The sequence below is a fragment of the Asparagus officinalis genome, chromosome 7, assembly GCF_001876935.1.
Source record: "Asparagus officinalis chromosome 7, Aspof.V1, whole genome shotgun sequence".
Classification (NCBI taxonomy): domain Eukaryota; kingdom Viridiplantae; phylum Streptophyta; class Magnoliopsida; order Asparagales; family Asparagaceae; genus Asparagus; species Asparagus officinalis.
Window position 1 is genome coordinate 15887262 of NC_033800.1, and position 18551 is coordinate 15905812.

General features: G+C 38.3%; 1 protein-coding gene across 1 annotated transcript in view; it reads right to left on the reverse strand.

The window, feature by feature from the left end:
* The window catches only part of LOC109846737 (protein BREAST CANCER SUSCEPTIBILITY 2 homolog B-like), a 27002-nt gene extending 12625 nt beyond the window's left edge, over positions 1-14377 (reverse strand). Inside the window, exons 1-18 of the mRNA XM_020415984.1 lie at positions 14173-14377; positions 13936-14088; positions 11786-11926; positions 10946-11089; positions 10563-10703; positions 7510-7653; positions 4813-5830; positions 4690-4733; positions 4463-4590; positions 4214-4368; positions 2402-2524; positions 2088-2321; positions 1926-2007; positions 1798-1848; positions 1635-1710; positions 1406-1517; positions 1249-1320; positions 7-88 (exon numbers count right to left, since the gene is read on the reverse strand). Of these exons, the coding sequence (XP_020271573.1) occupies positions 7-88; positions 1249-1320; positions 1406-1517; positions 1635-1710; positions 1798-1848; positions 1926-2007; positions 2088-2321; positions 2402-2524; positions 4214-4368; positions 4463-4590; positions 4690-4733; positions 4813-5830; positions 7510-7653; positions 10563-10703; positions 10946-11089; positions 11786-11926; positions 13936-14088; positions 14173-14320 (3048 nt within the window). The 5' untranslated portion in view covers positions 14321-14377. The remainder of the gene's footprint in view (positions 1-6; positions 89-1248; positions 1321-1405; positions 1518-1634; positions 1711-1797; positions 1849-1925; positions 2008-2087; positions 2322-2401; positions 2525-4213; positions 4369-4462; positions 4591-4689; positions 4734-4812; positions 5831-7509; positions 7654-10562; positions 10704-10945; positions 11090-11785; positions 11927-13935; positions 14089-14172) is intronic.

The window sequence follows — 18551 nt, forward strand, 5'->3', positions numbered from 1 at the left end:
AAAGATTCTTGCCCCTTCTTCGCTATCGTCAACATTTGTAGATACATCATGTTGCTGACCCATGATATCCTCCACAATGCAAGACCGCCTGAAATACAATGATAGAACTTTCTATGCAGTTGAAATACAGACAAAGGCTACTATGGAGGTCTGGGGGTGCTAATATACTGATCGTGCAAATGAACGGGAAAGCGAAGGGCTACAAATCATGCTGTTATTTCAGCAAAAATTAAATTCAAGAATCTATCTTACGCTTACACGTGTCATGCTTTCATACAGAAGTCAGGCACCATTAGCTCCAGCAACCAAATAAGAACATTTTTCTTTTCTCTCATTTCTTTGTTAAACTAGAAATTAACTAGGAACACAAGTTTCCAGCTTATCCATATTCTTTAGGCTTTTGGAAGAGCTTTTGGGTGGTCAACTCCATAGAAGTACTGCTTAATATAGCTCCTACTTCAAGTTAAATTAGCCTGGGATATTCAGTCAATGGAAAATAAAAAGCTTCATGGATGCGAATTTTTTGTTAAAAGAAGAAAGCATATTGTTGATTTATTTTATGGTTACTTCACAAGAGCAGTTGAGGCTAGTTGTCAAATGACAATAAATGAGTAGACATTATTTCCAAGGTTTTGGCACATAATCAGAACATAATATGCCCCTCCAAATATTTTATCATGGATAATCTCCACCTGAAGATCACCCCCCAGACACACCCATGAACGTGCATGCATGTGCACACATACTCACCTCACACTTAAGGGCAGTAAATCATGCAAATGGTTCTAATCCAATTGAGCGACCTAAGGGTAGTAGGGCGAAGGCGAAAATATGGTTAATTGGCCCTAATCCAATTGATCGGCTTGAGGGCAGTATGGCGGAGGCGAAAAGTTGGGTTCTCCACATCGAATACAAAAGCAAGATGGATCCATGGCTAAATAAGCTTGGGTCCAAGAATTTCTGTAGGAGTTGCTCCTTTTGTGTCATGGGTTGCAAGCATATTAGCCACTACCAAGTGGATTTGCTAGGGCTAGGAGCCAATATGGAGAGATAAGTTTGACCATAAACTCCAATAAGAATTGTGTGCTCTGAATTCTGATTCATTTAATCTCAAGCTTACTAGCAGCTCCATCCCAATTAATCAGCCCACGGTCATACCACAATCCATTACTGGATAACAAGGAAGCAAAGAAGATGAAGTGGTGAGAGCATCAGGATTTATCCATGATTGCATCTATGCTTACTTACCTTTGGTTATACAGCTGGAGCACTTTGTTCTCCATTCTTTCTGATCTCACAATAGAACCACCATCTGTGAATCTGATATGCATGTTGATTAATTAGTATGATCAGATCAGTATTTTCATTCCTGTAACATAACGAAACAAGAAATTGTTTTGTTCACCTTTCCTTATACAAAACAGGATAAATTCGTGTAATTCCAACCAAAGTCCTGGGAACTTTACCCCCAGCGCCCTTAATGCATCTAAAATCCAGTGGAGCTCCATGATTTTTACCTGGATATATGTAAAGTGAAAACTGAAATAGGCTACAAAAGGATCACAGACACACAATAATCAAATAAATGTTAAATCAAATCCAAATACTAGTATACACAACAGCAAAGTGCGTACAGAATCCCAATTTATCAAACCAGTGTGCTCGATATGTCCCGTTTATATGTATCAGTAAGCTAACTGTTTTAGAGGCCTGATAAGGGGGGAAATGCACATTAAAATATGTGGAAGGTCCAAAACGTAAACTCTGATATTCCAAGAAAAACAGAAGAGAAAGAACCTCAAATGGTGAAATAGGCCCGACCCAACCACACAAACTAGCTCCCCATATCTGCAAAAGGTGTCGGGATATTGGTGGCCAGAAATATAGCAAGAAAGTCAATTGAGTAAAACAGAAATGTATAGTACCCGAAGTTTCTGGCCAATGAACAGCTTTCCAGCAGCTAACTGCTTTGACAACAATACATCTAAAACAGCATCCAGAGAATACCTGCTAACTAGAGAAACCTGTAAATGCCTTACAAGATCAGAATATCAATCACAAAAGATCAGGAAAGAATGTGTACTTACCACCCATCAGTTAGTTCTATTTTCAAAACATGATTTCTTTCAGCTCCATCTACGCGGTAAAGGTTTTTTTCATCTTCAATTGCATTAGTTGTATTGTTCAATTTATTCAGGTCAGGAGAAGGACTTGAATATATAGAGGAAATGCATAGGACCATCATAGAAGCTGGTGATGAATCACCATCCAGAATTCTTTTAATTGCTGACCTATGGCCATAATTAACTTCTCTTTCGTATCTGCATGAAAAAGTATCTTAGGAATTAACTATAACATGTTAGACCCTTGTCGAAAAAGTAGAAAGTGCAAGCAAAATCACCGGTATTTTAATTCCTCAAGCGCATTAGACATTGTTAAAAACTTTCCGCTAGCTTTAGCTGGATAGCATCTTTCCAGGCAAGCAAGTTTCCAAACTATCCACTTGTAGTGATTTGCGACCCATCTACGTAATGTGCACAAGAAACGAATGAATCACAAAGGACAAATAAGCACAAATAGACAGTGGTTAACAAATAAAGATACCACTGGCAGATTTCATGGTTTACTATGCACCACAGTCACCAAGAAATGTTTGGTAAGGGGAAAAGCTGTTGGATTGTGTTTGTGATCACAAAAGCTTGGTATCATTTAGATCATGTATTTAAAGATATCGTTTGCAAGTAAAAAAAGTGCCATAGGCAATAAGGGTGCTTGCTATAGTGGTAAAGATATATCATTGTGTTCTATGAAAGACCTAATATCAGCAGCAGTATCAATTTAAGCCATCATCATCACGGTAATTGTCATCTTCATCTTAAGCATTTTTGCATGAAAAGAGGGTTCAGCTACACAATGAGAGAGTTAACGAAGTTTTTCAGCAGCTGTCAAATGAAGCCCTCCACACTGGTGAATGATCTCTTGATCTGGAAACCATAAATCCCAAGAGGCTTTGACATAAATTCTAGAAAACCAGATTGCAGGTAGGAAAAAAATCTTCCTAGTTTAGTTATGAAGGTTGTCTCCTCCCAGAAACCAATTTGTCCTAGAGTAGAAACAGTCTAGAACGAGAAAAAATTAATTTCAAACCGATCAAAATTTCTCTACAGGAAGCTGAATGCCAACGTTGTGACAGCTACTGAACAAACTAAACAAGTTTTATATACTAAACTACCAACTAAGAGAAGGAATAATTGTTTATGGCTCCTAGAAGAGGAAATATGGAGTTGGGTAATGCATGTTAAGTATATTCGTCATTTGAATGATGGCCCAAGTCGTATCTATACTAGAAGAAAAGTATCTGATAGATACAAGTTACATGCTCCTTTTGACGTAGCCCAAGAGTTATAACTTATAAGCTTATAACGGATCATGTAAGTTATGAAGACAACACAGATGTTTCTAGCACTCAGTTCAAAACCTATGCATGAATCCATAGGCACGTTTCTATAATGTTTCTTTCACTTTGTCAATAAAAAAAGATTTTAATTATTTGGATAAGTGTCAACAGTGGCTTGAAGGTTTGATACTATCAGAAATTTTTTTTTCTAATAGACTTAAGAGATAGTGTTAGAGATGAATAATATTACACACACATATTTCATTTGATTACTGCTGTATACATGGCTTATTTGTGTCCAGTATTTCTTTGGATTTTGCTTATCACTATGTTGTATGCATATCAATGTGTTATATTTGGTTATACAAAATGTACAGGAAATAGTGGAAAAACACTTTGTGCCGAAAATAAAAATATGTAGCAAGTAGCAAGAAGCTTCCACTATAATGGCAAGAGAAAAATGTGAAGAAATTTCTAATAATACACATATATGCTGTGGACAGGAAGATGTAGTTATACAGCTGTAAAGGAAATGCCAACTAAGCAGGTAAAATTTTTGTTAATTGACAGAACGGCGTGCAGTAAGATTGCTGATCTTTTAAATGCTCTCATATTCAAATGAGAACTGACAGCTAAAACCATATGGAAGCAGCTGTAATGATGATAATGATGTCTATTTTCAGCAGTCAAATTAACCAAGTATGCACCCATTGTCTTTTCAAAATGGAATTGCAATACTCAAGTAAGAAAGCATGTATAAAAACTTCAGCTTCAATAAACAAAGAACATAGAATATTAAAAATGATTGAGACTTACTCTTTAGTTGCAGTTGATGGTGAGGCACCAGAGTGAAGTAACATATTTCTAAAATTCTCTGATCCAATACTATCAGAACCTGCAGGATCAGAAAACATATACATATCTGCATTGACGGGATTCATTTGTTGTACTTGATCTGGCAGTTGTCTGACCTGAATTACAGTAAGTCCCAAAAAAAAGAGTGAAGCTCTTTTGAATAAACAAAGAATTTGGATAAATAAATCCAATTAAGAGATAATGAATTACCTGGTTATGCTTGGTTGGAGGACCACCAAAAAATTCTTGAAGAGTCTTTCTTTGAACTTTAAATGGATAATGTGCGGACATGCTAGTTCTAGGACAACACTTTTCTGAAGTAGATGGCTTGTTTGAATCTACAAAAAATATGTTAGTTAATAGATTGTAAGACTGTCATTTGATGACAAAAGGAATGGATTGTGATGATATTGATGAAATCTATCTCCAGTTATTACCAGCAGCTAAGAAAGAGATAGTGATGTTTACAGGAGCGCTGAACCTGGACTAGAGCAATAAAGCACATATCAGCTGTATGAAATGAAGGTGCACTTGCAAATCAAAAAGGAATTTGATCAAACCGTGAAATGCGTGGCCTTTTAAATGGAGAGATGGAGTTTCTCCTCTGAGGTCTTTTCTTTTCACTTCCAAAACCATTCATATTTGAATAATCTGTACGGATGTGGTTCGAGATATCAACTAATGGCCCAAGGCCAAATGAATGGCGACCATCTGGTAACTTTACTGGATTGTCAACTGCAGCATGAGCTACACAGTGAACTCTTTTAGAAGATACTTGCAAATGAGAAATTTTCTTGTTGTCATGATTTCGTCCTGACAGAAAACCATTCAGCTTCAGTTGATCTTGGACACCCGTGGCGATAGAAGAAAATGACTTCATTTGATTGGTAACTTTTGGAAGAGGAGATGGAAGCTTTGCTGAATGATTTCTAGTAGTAGAGTTCCGATGCAGACAAGCAATGGGAATATTCTCTTTATTCCAGGAAGTTTCATCAAATACTTTGTCATCTTTTACTAAAAGGGTTGATTGATCTTTTAAAATACTCTGTAAACTCCCACCGTCTGAGTCACCAAGAAGATTTCTTGCACGCTTTAGTGCATCCCTAGAAATTGATAAAGACTTGCCACCAGCAGTATGGAACTTGAGCGGAGGTTGGCCAACATCAGGCGCACACACTTCTGATCCCATAAGATTTTGAACTGCATCTTTATATGGCTGGCTTCCTGATGAGTAGAAATCTGATGAAATCGGGAGTGAATTTCTTTTATCTGATAGGGCACCCTCAGCGTCATTATTGTATTTGGTAATACTAGAAGAACTCGTATTCCAACAAGCCGTGGCGCCATCAGTGGCAATGTTCGAGTCAGACTGATTAACTGGATGCTCGAAATATCCCGAAGTGTAGAGGTTGTCCTTGCTCTCCAAACCCAATAAAGTGTTAGCTCTATAAAAACCAGCAGAAGATATATTTACGGCTTTCCCAGAGCCAGTCTGGAAGAGCGAGTTAGAGAAAGTGTGATGCCGATCACCTATTAACTTACATGTCTTATCTGCAAAATTTCCAGATGAAAATGAACCTGTTCGCAATTATACAATAATAAAGTTATTACACATCTGAGACAGGAATAAGGTAAATATTTCTACTCAGTATAAAGTCACCGAGATGATTCTCAGTGACAAATTTAGCTTCTGGAGATGATCTTTAAAATTCCACAAATAAACAACAATAACATACAATGTCAAAAGACAATTCACAACAAAGCTTCTAAAACTGCAGCACTAGAGCAATAGGATTGTCATTTATAACCTGGATTGCTTTGATATCGCAAACACATTTAGTTTACCCGACACTTATGAGTTATGACTTATTCAAAAGATCATAAACATCATCTCCAGTGACATTAAAATTTGTTTATGTCCCTAAAATCGGATGCATTTAGACACGAAACATTGGTGCACATAGTGCATGACTCTCGCATTAATAATTTACAATTCAGAACTCTGTGTCAGAGATTCATATCACATTAGGTTACTGATCTCCTCGTTGACATGATCAATCAGAAAAATGCCAGGAAACTTAAGAATGGACGAAAAACTTGTCTAAAACCAATACAAACACCTATTGTCATTTGTCATAAGACATGATAGGAAACATGCAATATTTGGCTTTATGCACCATGAAGGCGGTATGTTGATTATGGCATTCCAAGTGCCCTATCAGTGAAGCCTATTGTTCTGTACCGGAATCTTGTAATTTTGAAATTCTACCAACTAGATTTACTGACAATCTTTTGCATTAAGATCTACAGTAGAATCAGTTCATGACATAGCACTGCAAGCTAACAATTTCATGTGCTTTCCAGAATTTTCTCATCCAAAATAGTACCATGAAATCTGTTCCATAGCCACTACAACACATGTTTCCAATTTTCTAGGGCGAAAAATTGTTCCTGCTGCTCTTACATTTCCCTTTATTTGATCTATAACATTTGTAAAAGCTATTTTTACACGACATATGTCATCTAGACAACTTCCCTTTGTTACACATAGAACAATGACCAAAAGGCAATCAAACATAAAAAAATTAATGGTAATACATAAGATACTAATATTTTATGCATTGCCAGCTATGTTGCATGGGTACGGGTACGGGACGCGGCAAATTTGCAAAAGGTAGGGTACGGGGACACGGCTATATAAAAACTTATATACATATATTACATATTGAAATTTCTAGTTTACATGAGATCAATAAATTTTATTCACATGTTATGAGAATTTATAATTCCTATAAAATTTTAAAATTGTTATATTTCTATTATTATGTGGATTATAAATTGTAAAAACACTCATATTTTCTAGACACCCAAATGACCATTAAAATCGTAGTTTGGAGCTCAACGAATTTCAAGAAGTGGATGTGAAGTTTATGATTTTACGTCCAGGAAATTTTGACAAATGTTCTAAATAAAAATAGGTATTGTTTAATTGAGTACATGCCCAAATAAATGTATGCATATATGTAAGAAGTATCCAAGGAGTTTGGGTACGGGTATAGGTACGTATCGGGTATGGCTTCAAGATAGAAGTACCCAAGTAACATAGATTGCCAGTAAGTCCCAGCAATCTTAGATTATGCATGTGCCTACACTATGCATATTCTTAGAACCCCTACATCTACACATGGAAAGTGAACGTTATGGAGAGCATCAGGGTGAAACATAGACACAAATAATACAACATTTTAGTTATTTACCCGTTTCAAGATCATCCCCAGCTTGAAGAACAGATAATGCCCTACTAATAGATGATTGCTTCACCAAAACTGATTTCCCAGAACCAGTCTGGAACATAGGAACATCATAATTGCTGCTGTTGGAACATGGAGGCTTCAAAACCTCTGCAAGAGAAAAAGAAAAAAGAGAACTAGTGAGTGATCTTGTTGTTAGAGAAAGTAATATAAACGAAGTTGATCTCCAGTCATCATGTAGGTCATGCACAGATGTCTTTCCCAGGCAAAGAACCCATACCCTATATTCTTTTATCTCTTACGAAGCAGTAGTATGATGGGTCATTCCTACAAATATCTGTGTAGATGTAATACCCCAACCCTTGAGAGGGTGATGTGATTAGTATTGATAGATTTGATTGGAATACTCATACCACCAAGATGCATCTTCTTTTCGGGAACTCAACTCTTAGAAACTTCAAAGTTAAGCGTGCTTGGCCTGGAAAAATTCTAGGATGGGTGACCCCCTGGGAAGTTTTCCAGGGAGCACGTGAGTGAGGACAAAACATGCTGAAAAGACATGTGATGGTTTGTGAGGCCAGTCCATCAGATCTAATAGCATACCGACTCCGGGAATCCGGGGCGGGGTGTTACAAATGGTATCAGAGCTCTAGTTCCAGTATCCTTAGGATCATCATGTGTCGAGTCGTGAAGGTGGAATAGAGTTTCCTAGGATTCATGTATAGAGTCCGATAAGAATTTCTTAGAATGAGTGAGGACGATATATGCGTATATCTCAAAATTTTGAATTTTTTTTTTACTACCTTACTTTGATTTAAAAGTATTTTCATGAATAATTTATTATTAAATATGTTTTCGCCTGAGGTCTCAATACTGTGTCTTATAAACCATCTTCCTGAACTTTAGATGGCGGGACAAGGACGCGGACGTGGTAGGCCTCGTACAAGGAGAGATGAGCAAGAGGAGCCAGAGCCGCAGCAAGCTCCAACCGCGCAGCAGCAGGCCCCGCCAGAGCCGCACAGCACTCAAGGAGCAGATGACGAATCATGTTCAGCCAGTTACACCACCACCGGTGATTCCAGTCATTCCTATCTCGGAGGAGACCCTAGAGATCACACCAGGGATTACACCACCACCAGCTGTAGGGCAAGCAGCAGAGCAGGAGGCTTGGCTCCGTTTAGTAGAGCGGTATCAGAAGATGAGGGCACCGGAGTTTCAGGGGTCATCAGATTCATTTGCAGTTCATAAATGGAAGGAGGATGTGAGTAACATACTAGACTTACTTGGTGTAAATTCAGTGCAAAAGCAGAGGCTAGCAGCTTACAGCCTTAAGGGTGATTTCGGAGGATGGTATCGACTTCAGTTTACCCCAGAGCACCGGATGACTCTCACTTGGGAGGATTTTGTATACTTTTTTGATGAGCAATACATCTCTTCCGCGGCACGGGCCGGGAAGGAACTTGAGCTGTCCAGATTAACGCAGGGAGACATGACCGTAGCTGATTACGAAAGCAAGTTTATGAGTCTGCTTCACTTTATGGGCATGTGGCAGACCGGAGAATGTCAAGCACAGATGTTTCTAGCGGGGCTACGTCCTAGCCTTCGTCGCTACCTCGTTTTCAGGAGGTTTCACTCAGTTCGAGAGGTAGCTAATGTCGCCATTTCTCAGGAGACCGAGACGACTATGTTCCAGAAAGACAAGGAAGGAAATGCTAAAGCAGGACAGACCAGGGATAAGGACAAGGGTAAGAGACCTTTTACCGGACCTGGAGGACCCCAGCAACAGGGTAAGGATTTTCAGCAACAGCAGCAAGGTCGAGGACACGGTCAGCAGCAGAATCATGGTCAGAGCCAAGCCAACCGGAATTGTGAGAGCTAAGTGTTATGCGGCGCAAAGTGCTACGTCGAGAGGGCGAGAGCCACCTCTTGAGGCCGTAGGAGCCACCTCTAGAATCTCACACGGATGGAACGGTCTTGGATGCTATGATTTGGCGCAACGAGGACGTTGCGAGTTTAAGTGGAGGAGTTTGTAATACCCCAACCCTTGAGAGGGTGATGTGATTAGTATTGATAGATTTGATTGGAATACTCATACCACCAAAATGCATCTTCTTTTTGGGAACCCAACTCTTAGAAACTTCAAAGTTAAGCGTGTTTGGCCTGGAGAAATTCTAGGATGGGTGACCTCCTGGGAAGTTTTCCAGGGAGCGCGTGAGTGAGGACAAAACATGCTGAAAAGACATGTGATGGTTTGTAAGACCAGTCCATCAGATCTAATAGCGTACCGACTCCGGGATTCCGGGGCGGGGCGTTACAGTAGATAACACCTGAACTTTCCTGTGAACATTTTCCTTAAATATGTAACACATCCTTTTGCATTAACATTACTATTAGAGTCAAAACTATTAAAACATGTTTCTTTCTACCTCATAAATCTTTTATTTGAGAGCTTAAAGTAAACAAAATCCCTTGATCTTGTCCAGGCATATGCCCCTTCGGTGAAGATCACATCGTAGGCCAATTTCTCCAACATTAGCAAAAACAAAAACAGAAAAAGAAAATACGTCCACTTCATCTGCAGTGCATGTGTTCCATGTGGATCACAATATGGAAACAAACCTTCAGTGGTATGCAACCAACCATCAAGCTTGAAAGTTGCAAAAGGAAAATTTGATAAATTTTATTTCCACAAAAAGACTTTTGAGGTTTCATAAGTGCCCCAAGACAAAATTGGATTTTGTTTAAGATGTTTCTTCTCATTGCCTAGAAAAGAGAGATATACTAGATTAAAGGCATCAGCCAAAAGGAAAGGAAGCTCACTAGCTATGAATTCTAACCACAACAAAAGAAAAGAACAATTAAGTCTGAGATATCCCCTTCCAGTACAGCCATTGCTTTCCTAACTGAAGACTGGCTCACCATAACAGCTTTTCCTGATCCCGTACACAACATTGGGAAACCATCACTGCTGGCATTTGCTATTAAACGAAGAAAAACTGAAAACTATAGTGGCAGAAAGCTACACAAAAATGTTAAGTGGACGAAAATAGAAACATTACCTTTCTCCACATCTTCACCAAGAACAGCTGCTGCCTTCAAAACTGAAGATTCCCTAACCGTAACAGATTTTCCCAATCCAGTTTGAAACATTGGAACGCCGTTATCATTTCCATTACCACCCTGAACAACTGCAGCAGCTCCTAAAGAAGAAAGAGAAACAAATAAGTTGCATACAAATATCAGATCTTAATGTTTCACCATCAGATCTTGAAATATCTGAAATGTTTCTGCACCTAAATGTTTTTTGATTTGTAGCTACCACAGCTTCTAAATCACTTCACCTCAAAGAATGGGAAAAAATCTCTAAAGCACTTAAGACATTAGCTACTAAAAGGGAACAAACAGAAATGTCCTCTTAAGTGAACAAAAATCCAATATTTACCTTTCTCCATGTCATCTTCACCAAGAACAGCTGCTGCCTTTCTAACTGAAGATTGCCTAACCATAACAGATTTTTCAGATCCAGTTTGGAACATTGGAAAGCCATTATCACTTCCATTATCACCCTCAACAGCTATAGCAGCTCCTAAAGGGGAAAGAGAAACAAACAAGTTGCATCCAAATATCAGCCTTAATGTTTCACATACAGTTCTTGAAATATTTGAAATGATGTCTCCACACCTAAATGTTTTTCAATCTGTAGCCATAGCAGCTCCTAAATCATTCACCTCAAAGAATGGGGGGAAATCTCTAAAGCACTAGAGATTGCAATTAAAAAGGGATTTTTCGTTATTAACCCTTAAATACTTCATATTTTGAGATCAAACCCTGAAATCACAGAAATTGCTAATAGGTCCCTCAAAATTTAAGTTATTATGAAATTAGTCCCTCAAATCCTTGAAGTTGTTTTGAAGTTAGTCCATCCAATTAAGAGGAAAAGTAGGAATCAGAGGGATTAATTTGAAATGCCTTATGAGAACTTGGGAGTCTAATAGCAGTTCAATGATTTTAAGTAACTAATTTGTCTTTGTTTGCTATTTTTACTCTTGGTTTGAGAGACTAAATTCAAAATAAATTAAGATTTTGTGGGACCTAATAGCAGTTTCAATGATTTGAGCGCCTAACTTCAGAATAACTTAAGATTTGAGGGACTTAATAGTAATTTTCATGATTTGAGGGACTAATTTCAAAATATGAAAGATTTACGGGACTAATATCCAAAAACCCTAAAAGGAAAAAATATGAATTTTTCCTCTTAAGTTAACAAAAACCAAAACTTTACCTTTCTCTGTATCTTCACCAAGAACAGCTGCTGCCTTAATGACTGAAGCTTGCCTAACAGCCACAGATTTTCCTGATCCAGTTTGGAACATTGGAAAACCGTTATCATTTCCACTACCTCCCCCAACAGCTAAATCAGCTCCTAAAAGGGGAAAGAGACATAAATAAATTGCATAGAATTTCACCATTAGTTCTTGAAATATTCTAAATGTTACCTCTAAACCTAAATGTTTTTCAATTTTGCAACCACAGCTACTAAATTACCTCAAAGAACACGAACTTTTTCAAAGGCACTAAAGAAATATGCTATTAAAAGGGAGGAAAAGCACTAATTTCCTTTATTAAGCGAACAAAAATAAAAAAAACTTTACCTTCATCCCCATCTTCACCAAGAACCGCTGCTGCCTTCATAACCGAAAATTGCCGAACTATCAAAGATTTCCCCGATCCAGTTTGGAACATTGGAAATCCATTATTGTTAGGAATCTTGACCCCAAAATTAGTTTGTTTTGATGATAACAAATATTATATGTTATTTGTATTATGTGCTAACATTTGTTTTGCAGTATCAGAGCTAAATCAACAATTATATTCAAAGAGATACTCAAGACATAGATGAGTTCAAGGCAAAATGAAGCAAAGAAGAAGATATACTTTATTGTCAAAATATAATTTTTTTTTTTTTTTTCTTTGAAATGTGTACAAGCTGAAGCAAAGAAGAAGATATACTTTATTGTCAAAATATAATTTTTTTTTTTTTTTTGCTTAGAAATGTGTACAAGCCTTGATCACTCACACACATGCACACACATAGTGTTAGAACACACTAACACATGCGTAGTGTGTTGGTTAATAATAAAAATCCTCTATGTTAACCATTAGAATTAATAAATATTGAGTGAGACTTAAAACATATCATATAGCTCATATCTACCATTTAATAGTTGACTAATAGCATGAGTAGTCGACTACAACAGACACAGACAGAATATCAGTTTGTGTCATTACAGACTAGTCAACTACTAGGCATTATAGTCGACTAATAAGAGTTGAATTTGAATTTCAGACTTTCTGTTTTTACAGAGTAGTCGACTAATAGACAAAGTAGTCGACTACTAAGAAAAATACTGACTACACAAAGTTTGTATGAGCTCAGAGTAGTCGACTATTAAGACTTGTAGTCGACTACTAAGACTGTTTTCTGACTGTTACAGGTTTTGAATCTATGACTGTTTATAGTCGTTTTAAGGTGTTATTTGGGTTTAAAAATATGTCTTTTCAGAGGCTATAAATAGGAAAAACGTCAGAAAACAATAAAGAAGTGTTGCACTCAAATGATTAAACATTTTGTGCATTCTAAGTGTTCTAAAATTCAGATTTTGCCTTAGAATATATGTCCTTTGATCATTTCATACAAAGTGTTGTTAGGCAAATTTCAGAGAGAAAAAACCTATAAATACAGTGAGAAACACGTTCACAACACATTCAAGGCTTGTAGGATTGGATTTGTACTTGCTTCAAAGAAAGCTTCTCTCGGTTTGTGAGAGGGATTGATCTCTTGGTCTAGAGGTCGGTTTACAATTGGCATAGTATTGTCAATTGAGTTTGCAATTTGTATGGTCTTTCAAATTGGTCAGGTTTGCTGTTTAATCTTGTAAGGTTTCAAAATCATAGTGGAACTCTCAAGCGGGATTTGCTTGGGGACCGGATGTACACCGGGGAGGTGGAACCAGTATACATGCTTGTGTTTGTGATATTCACTTTCTGAGATTGTCATTCTTTCTTTGCAATTTATAATCTACTTTACAAACTCACCCTCTAGCGTTTAAGTGTAAAACTTCCGCAGATTTTTATAAGAACACACTTTATTCTTAATAGTCACGATCCTACACTTGGTATATATGAGCAAGATGACCCTACAATTATCACTTCCATTACCTCCATCAGCAGCTACTAATAGAGGAAAAAGAAATAAATTACACAAAATATAAAATTTCTAAATATTTCACCATCAGCTCTTGAAGTAATCCAATTGTCATCTCTACACTATATATTTTTCAATAACTAGCTATATCAACTCCTAAATTGCTAAAAAAAACTTCAGGAATTTACAGAAAATAAACAAAAAAAAATATATCCTTTCAGATTCACCTCGATCTACAGCATTGCCTCCTTCAAGAAAAGATTTCGCACTCTGAACCGAAGTCTCTCTCACAGAGACCGATCTGCCAGATCCCGTTCTGAACATCGGTGCTCCACCGGTGCGATCACCGCCGGCGCCAAGTTCTAGAAGCTTCGGAGGAGCTGAGACACTCAAAATGAACATGAGATCTACCAATTAAAAGAAAGTTTCCTTCATTTGATGTAATAAAAAGGAGGTAAGTATACCTTGCCGCACGAGATCGGCCAGCGACGGAAAACGAGAGACTAGGGTTTTCGGAGTCTCCGACGGCGGCGGATCGAGTTCTCCGCCGGCGAGAGACCATCGGAAATGTCCGTCGGCGGTGGGGAATATCTGCCACGTCGGCGGCGGCATTTTCGTTTCTAGGGGTTTTTTTTTTCTATTGTTGTTTTTTGGCTCGAATTTTGAGACGAAATCCTTGAGAAAGGGAATGACGGAGAGAAATAGAAAAGGCGGGAAATGAGATTTTTTTTGTCAAGTTTTTAAAATAGACTCATTTAGAAACATATTTTTTAAAATAATTGTTATTTTCGATCCAGTTTTATCCAGTTGGTTGAAACTGAGCTGAAAATAGTAAAAAAACATTAAAAACTTTACGGAATTTAAAATGTCGTGAAGTTTACCTCATTATTCAGTTGATTAGGGAAGCCAAAGCTGATGGAGCCGACACTTTTCTGCCTCATACACAACCGGATTATCAACATGGATAAAGGGAGCGGAGACGAGGGGGAAGAGTGAGGGGAAGGGGTAAGAGAGGGAGAGAAAGGAGGGAGGACTTTTAGGGTGTATGTGAAATTTACAGTATGATTATGAATTTCAAGAATGTATATGGTTAGATTATTCACATTTGTTACTTTTGTGGATCGATTTTGTTTATATATGTGATTTTCGTGTATATTATATGATTCATGGTTGAATTTTATGAATATTATTGTAATTTAGTATATATGTGATTTTCATGTGTATTGTTTGATTCATTGTGAATGAGGCGGAAATTTCATGTATATTGTTGTGAATGAGACGAAATTTTCATGTATATTGTTGTGAATGCGGCGAAAATATTCATGTATATTGTTGTGAATTTTTTTCCATGTATATAGGAAACATGCACACATTCTGTGCATGTTTGGGGAAACTTACAACTCCATGAGATTTCAAATCCCGTGGAGTTACAAGGCGACTTGTCAGAGAGCGAACGCTATTTGGTGTGTCGACTGAAGCTTCACGGGATTTGAAATCCCCTGAAGTTTAAGTTTTGGCTTCCCTAATCAGCATACTAATGGGGGCTTAAACTTCACGGGGTTTTATATCCCGTGAAGTTTTGATGTTTTTTTTTTCGACCTTGGATGAAACTGGGTCGAAAATAAAAATTATTTTTAAGATAGGTCGTTTTTTAAAAATATGTTTCTAAACGGGTCTATTTTAAAAATTTATCCTATTTTTTAAGTTTTTGCATACAAATCCTAGACTTATCTGTATTTGTGAATTTCCCCCTCAAATCTAGATGTTTGCTAATGTACTCCATAAATCGCCTAAATTGGTTTCTAAATTAAACCCATGTTAATTTGCCGGTGACAAAAAACTACAAGACGGATAATAAAAAAATGTTGATCACCTTTCTGCACAAGTAAAAAGTAACTCCCTCATTTGTGAATAAAATGATAATAATCCTCTTTTTCAAACACCGAAAAAAGGACTTAAAGATTAATATAAGGGGAAATTGTTTCTGGTCCTCAATTTCCTAACAACTATTCTACATTTCTACCCCCTCCCAAAACTTTTTCAACGTTCTCAAAAACCCAAAAAGTAAACTCATTATTCTCTGGCCCCCAAAACACAAAAAACAAGAGTTCAAAATATGTGAAGACCATAGTACACACACTCTCTCTCTCTCTCTCTCTCTCTCTCTCTCTCTCTCTCTCATAAAAATAATCAAGAACTGGAATCCCGTCATCGACACGGTCATAATTTTAATTACGTTTCTTTCCTCTGATAATGCTTCAGCACTCGGATTCTCTGCCTCCAGAGGCTCACCTCTTGAAAATGCCCCACTGATAAGCTAACCGTCCTAACCCTAAGCCCCTGCCAGTGTGCGCGCCGTTGTATCCACCGCCGACGAGTACACCTCAGGCAAAGTCTTTGTCTACGACCTACCCCCATTTTTTAACAATGAGTTGATCGACAACTGCACTGACCTAAACCCCTGGACCTCCCGCTATGACACCCTCTCCAATGACAGCTTCGGCCTAAGCGGCGCCACCAACCTCGCCGGAGTCGTCCCCTCAGACCTCCTCCCATCCTGGTTCTCCACCGACTAGTTTGCCGTTGATATCATCTACCACCGCCGCATGCTCTCCCACCTATGCCTAACCCTAAACCCTAGCGCCACCACCGCCTTCTACATCTCCTTCTACATCGGCCTTTCCGTCGGCAAGCACCTCTGGTCCTCAACCTCCACCTCCGGCGAGCGTGACCGAGCGTGCCAGGAGCTTCTGGTATTTGTGAAGGTTATGGGTCTGTTGTGGAGGTTACGCGTTGGTTGTAGAGGATACGCATTGGTTGTGAAAGTTACAGGTTGGTTGTGAAGGATACGCGTTGGTTGCAAATGTTACCGATTAGTCGTTAAGGTTACGGGTTTGTTGTTAAGAATAATCGTGGGGTGTGAAGGTTTCTATTTAGTGGTAGTCTTTTGATGATTCCCAATTAAAATTATGATTTCCTTTTATCAAGAATAGATTTTTCTTTTGTTGGGTTTTATGTCTAGATGGCAATGCTATTATTTCGGTATATCTACTTGTTGTGATTATACATAACTTGAAGTTTGTATTAATTTTTTTCTTAATTAAATTGTCCCTCTGCATTAGTCTCTCTCTCTCTTACAAAAAATATATATAACCTCCCCCCAACCCCCAACCCCTCTCTCTCTCTCTCTCTCTCTCTCTCTCTCTCTCTCTCTCTCTTTCTCTGTGTGTGTGGATCCAAAAAATATAAACATGAACCCCTAATTGCATTTGCATGCATTGCAACCAGTGATTATTATAACGAACTTGGTTCTTTCTGCAGAGAGCAAGTTTACGCGGAGGAGGTAACTTCTTCATGATATTAATGGTGAATTTTTTTTATTTTTTGTAATTTTTCTTTCTTTTTGATGATTCATTAAGGTTACGGTTGATTGTTAAGCTTACGTGTTGGTTGTGAAGGTTACGCGTTGGTTGTTAATGTTACATGTTGCTTGTTAAGGTTACACGTTGATTGTTAAGGTTACGCGTCAACTGTTAAGGTTACGGGTTCGTTGTTAAGTTTATGGGTTGATTGTGAAGGATACATGTTGGTTGTGAAGGTTACGGGTTAGTTGTGAATGTTACAGGTTGGTTGTTAAAGATAAGCATTGGTTGTGAAGGATACAGGTTGGTTGTGAAGAATACAAGTTGGTTGTTGTTATGGTTACAGGTTGATTGTTAAGGATAATCGTTAGTTGTGAAGGTTACGCGTCGGTTGTGAAGTTAACCTTCACAATCAACTCCTTACTGAAGTTGGTTGTGAAGGTTTTACGGGTTAGTTGTGAAGGTTATGGGTAACTTGTTAATGTTACGCATTGGTTATGAAGGTTATAGATTGGTTGTGAAGGTTACAGGTTGCTTGTTAAGGCTACGGGTTAGTTGTGAAGATTACGAGTTATTTGTCAAGATTACGCGTTGATTGTTAATGTTACAGGTTGGTTGTTAAGATTATGGGTTGATTGCGAAGGTTAATTCATAACCAACACGTAACCTTCACAACCAACGCGTAACCTTAACAACAAATCCGTAACTTTCACAACCAACAGGTAACCTTAACAAGCAACCTGAAACCTTAACTGTAACGCCCCATCCCGGAATCTCGGAGTCGGTACGCTATTAGATCTGATGGACTGGCCTCACAAACCACCACATGTCTTTTCAGCACGTTTTTTCCTCACTCACACGCTTCCTGAAAAACTTCCCAGGGGGTCACCCATCCTAGAATTTCTCCAGGCCAAACACGCTTAACTTTGGAGTTTCTAAGAATTGGGTTCCCGAAAAGAAGATGCATCTTGGTGGTATGAGTATTCCAATCAAATCAATCAATACTAATCACATCACCCTCTCAAGGATTGGGGTATTACAAACTCCCTCACTTAAACTCACAACGTCCTCGTTGTGCCAAATCATATCATTCAAGACTGTACCATCCGTGTGAGATTCTAGAGGTGGCTCCTACGGCCTCAAGAGGTGGCTCCCGCCCTCTCGACGTAGCACTTTGCGCCGCATAGCACTTAGCTCTCACAATTCCGGTTGGCTTTGCTCTTATACCATTTGTAACGCCCCGCCCCGAAATCCCGGAGTCGGTACGCTACTAGATCTGATAGACTGACCTCACAAACCGCCACATGTCTTTTCAGCACGTTTTTGTCCTTACTCACGCGCTTCCTGAAAAACTTCCCAAGGGGTCACCAATCCTAGAATTTCTCCAGGCCAAGCACGCTTAACTTTGGAGTTTCTAAGAGTTGGGTTCCCCAAAAGAAGATGCATCTTGGTCAGGCCAAGCACGCTTAACTTTGGAGTTT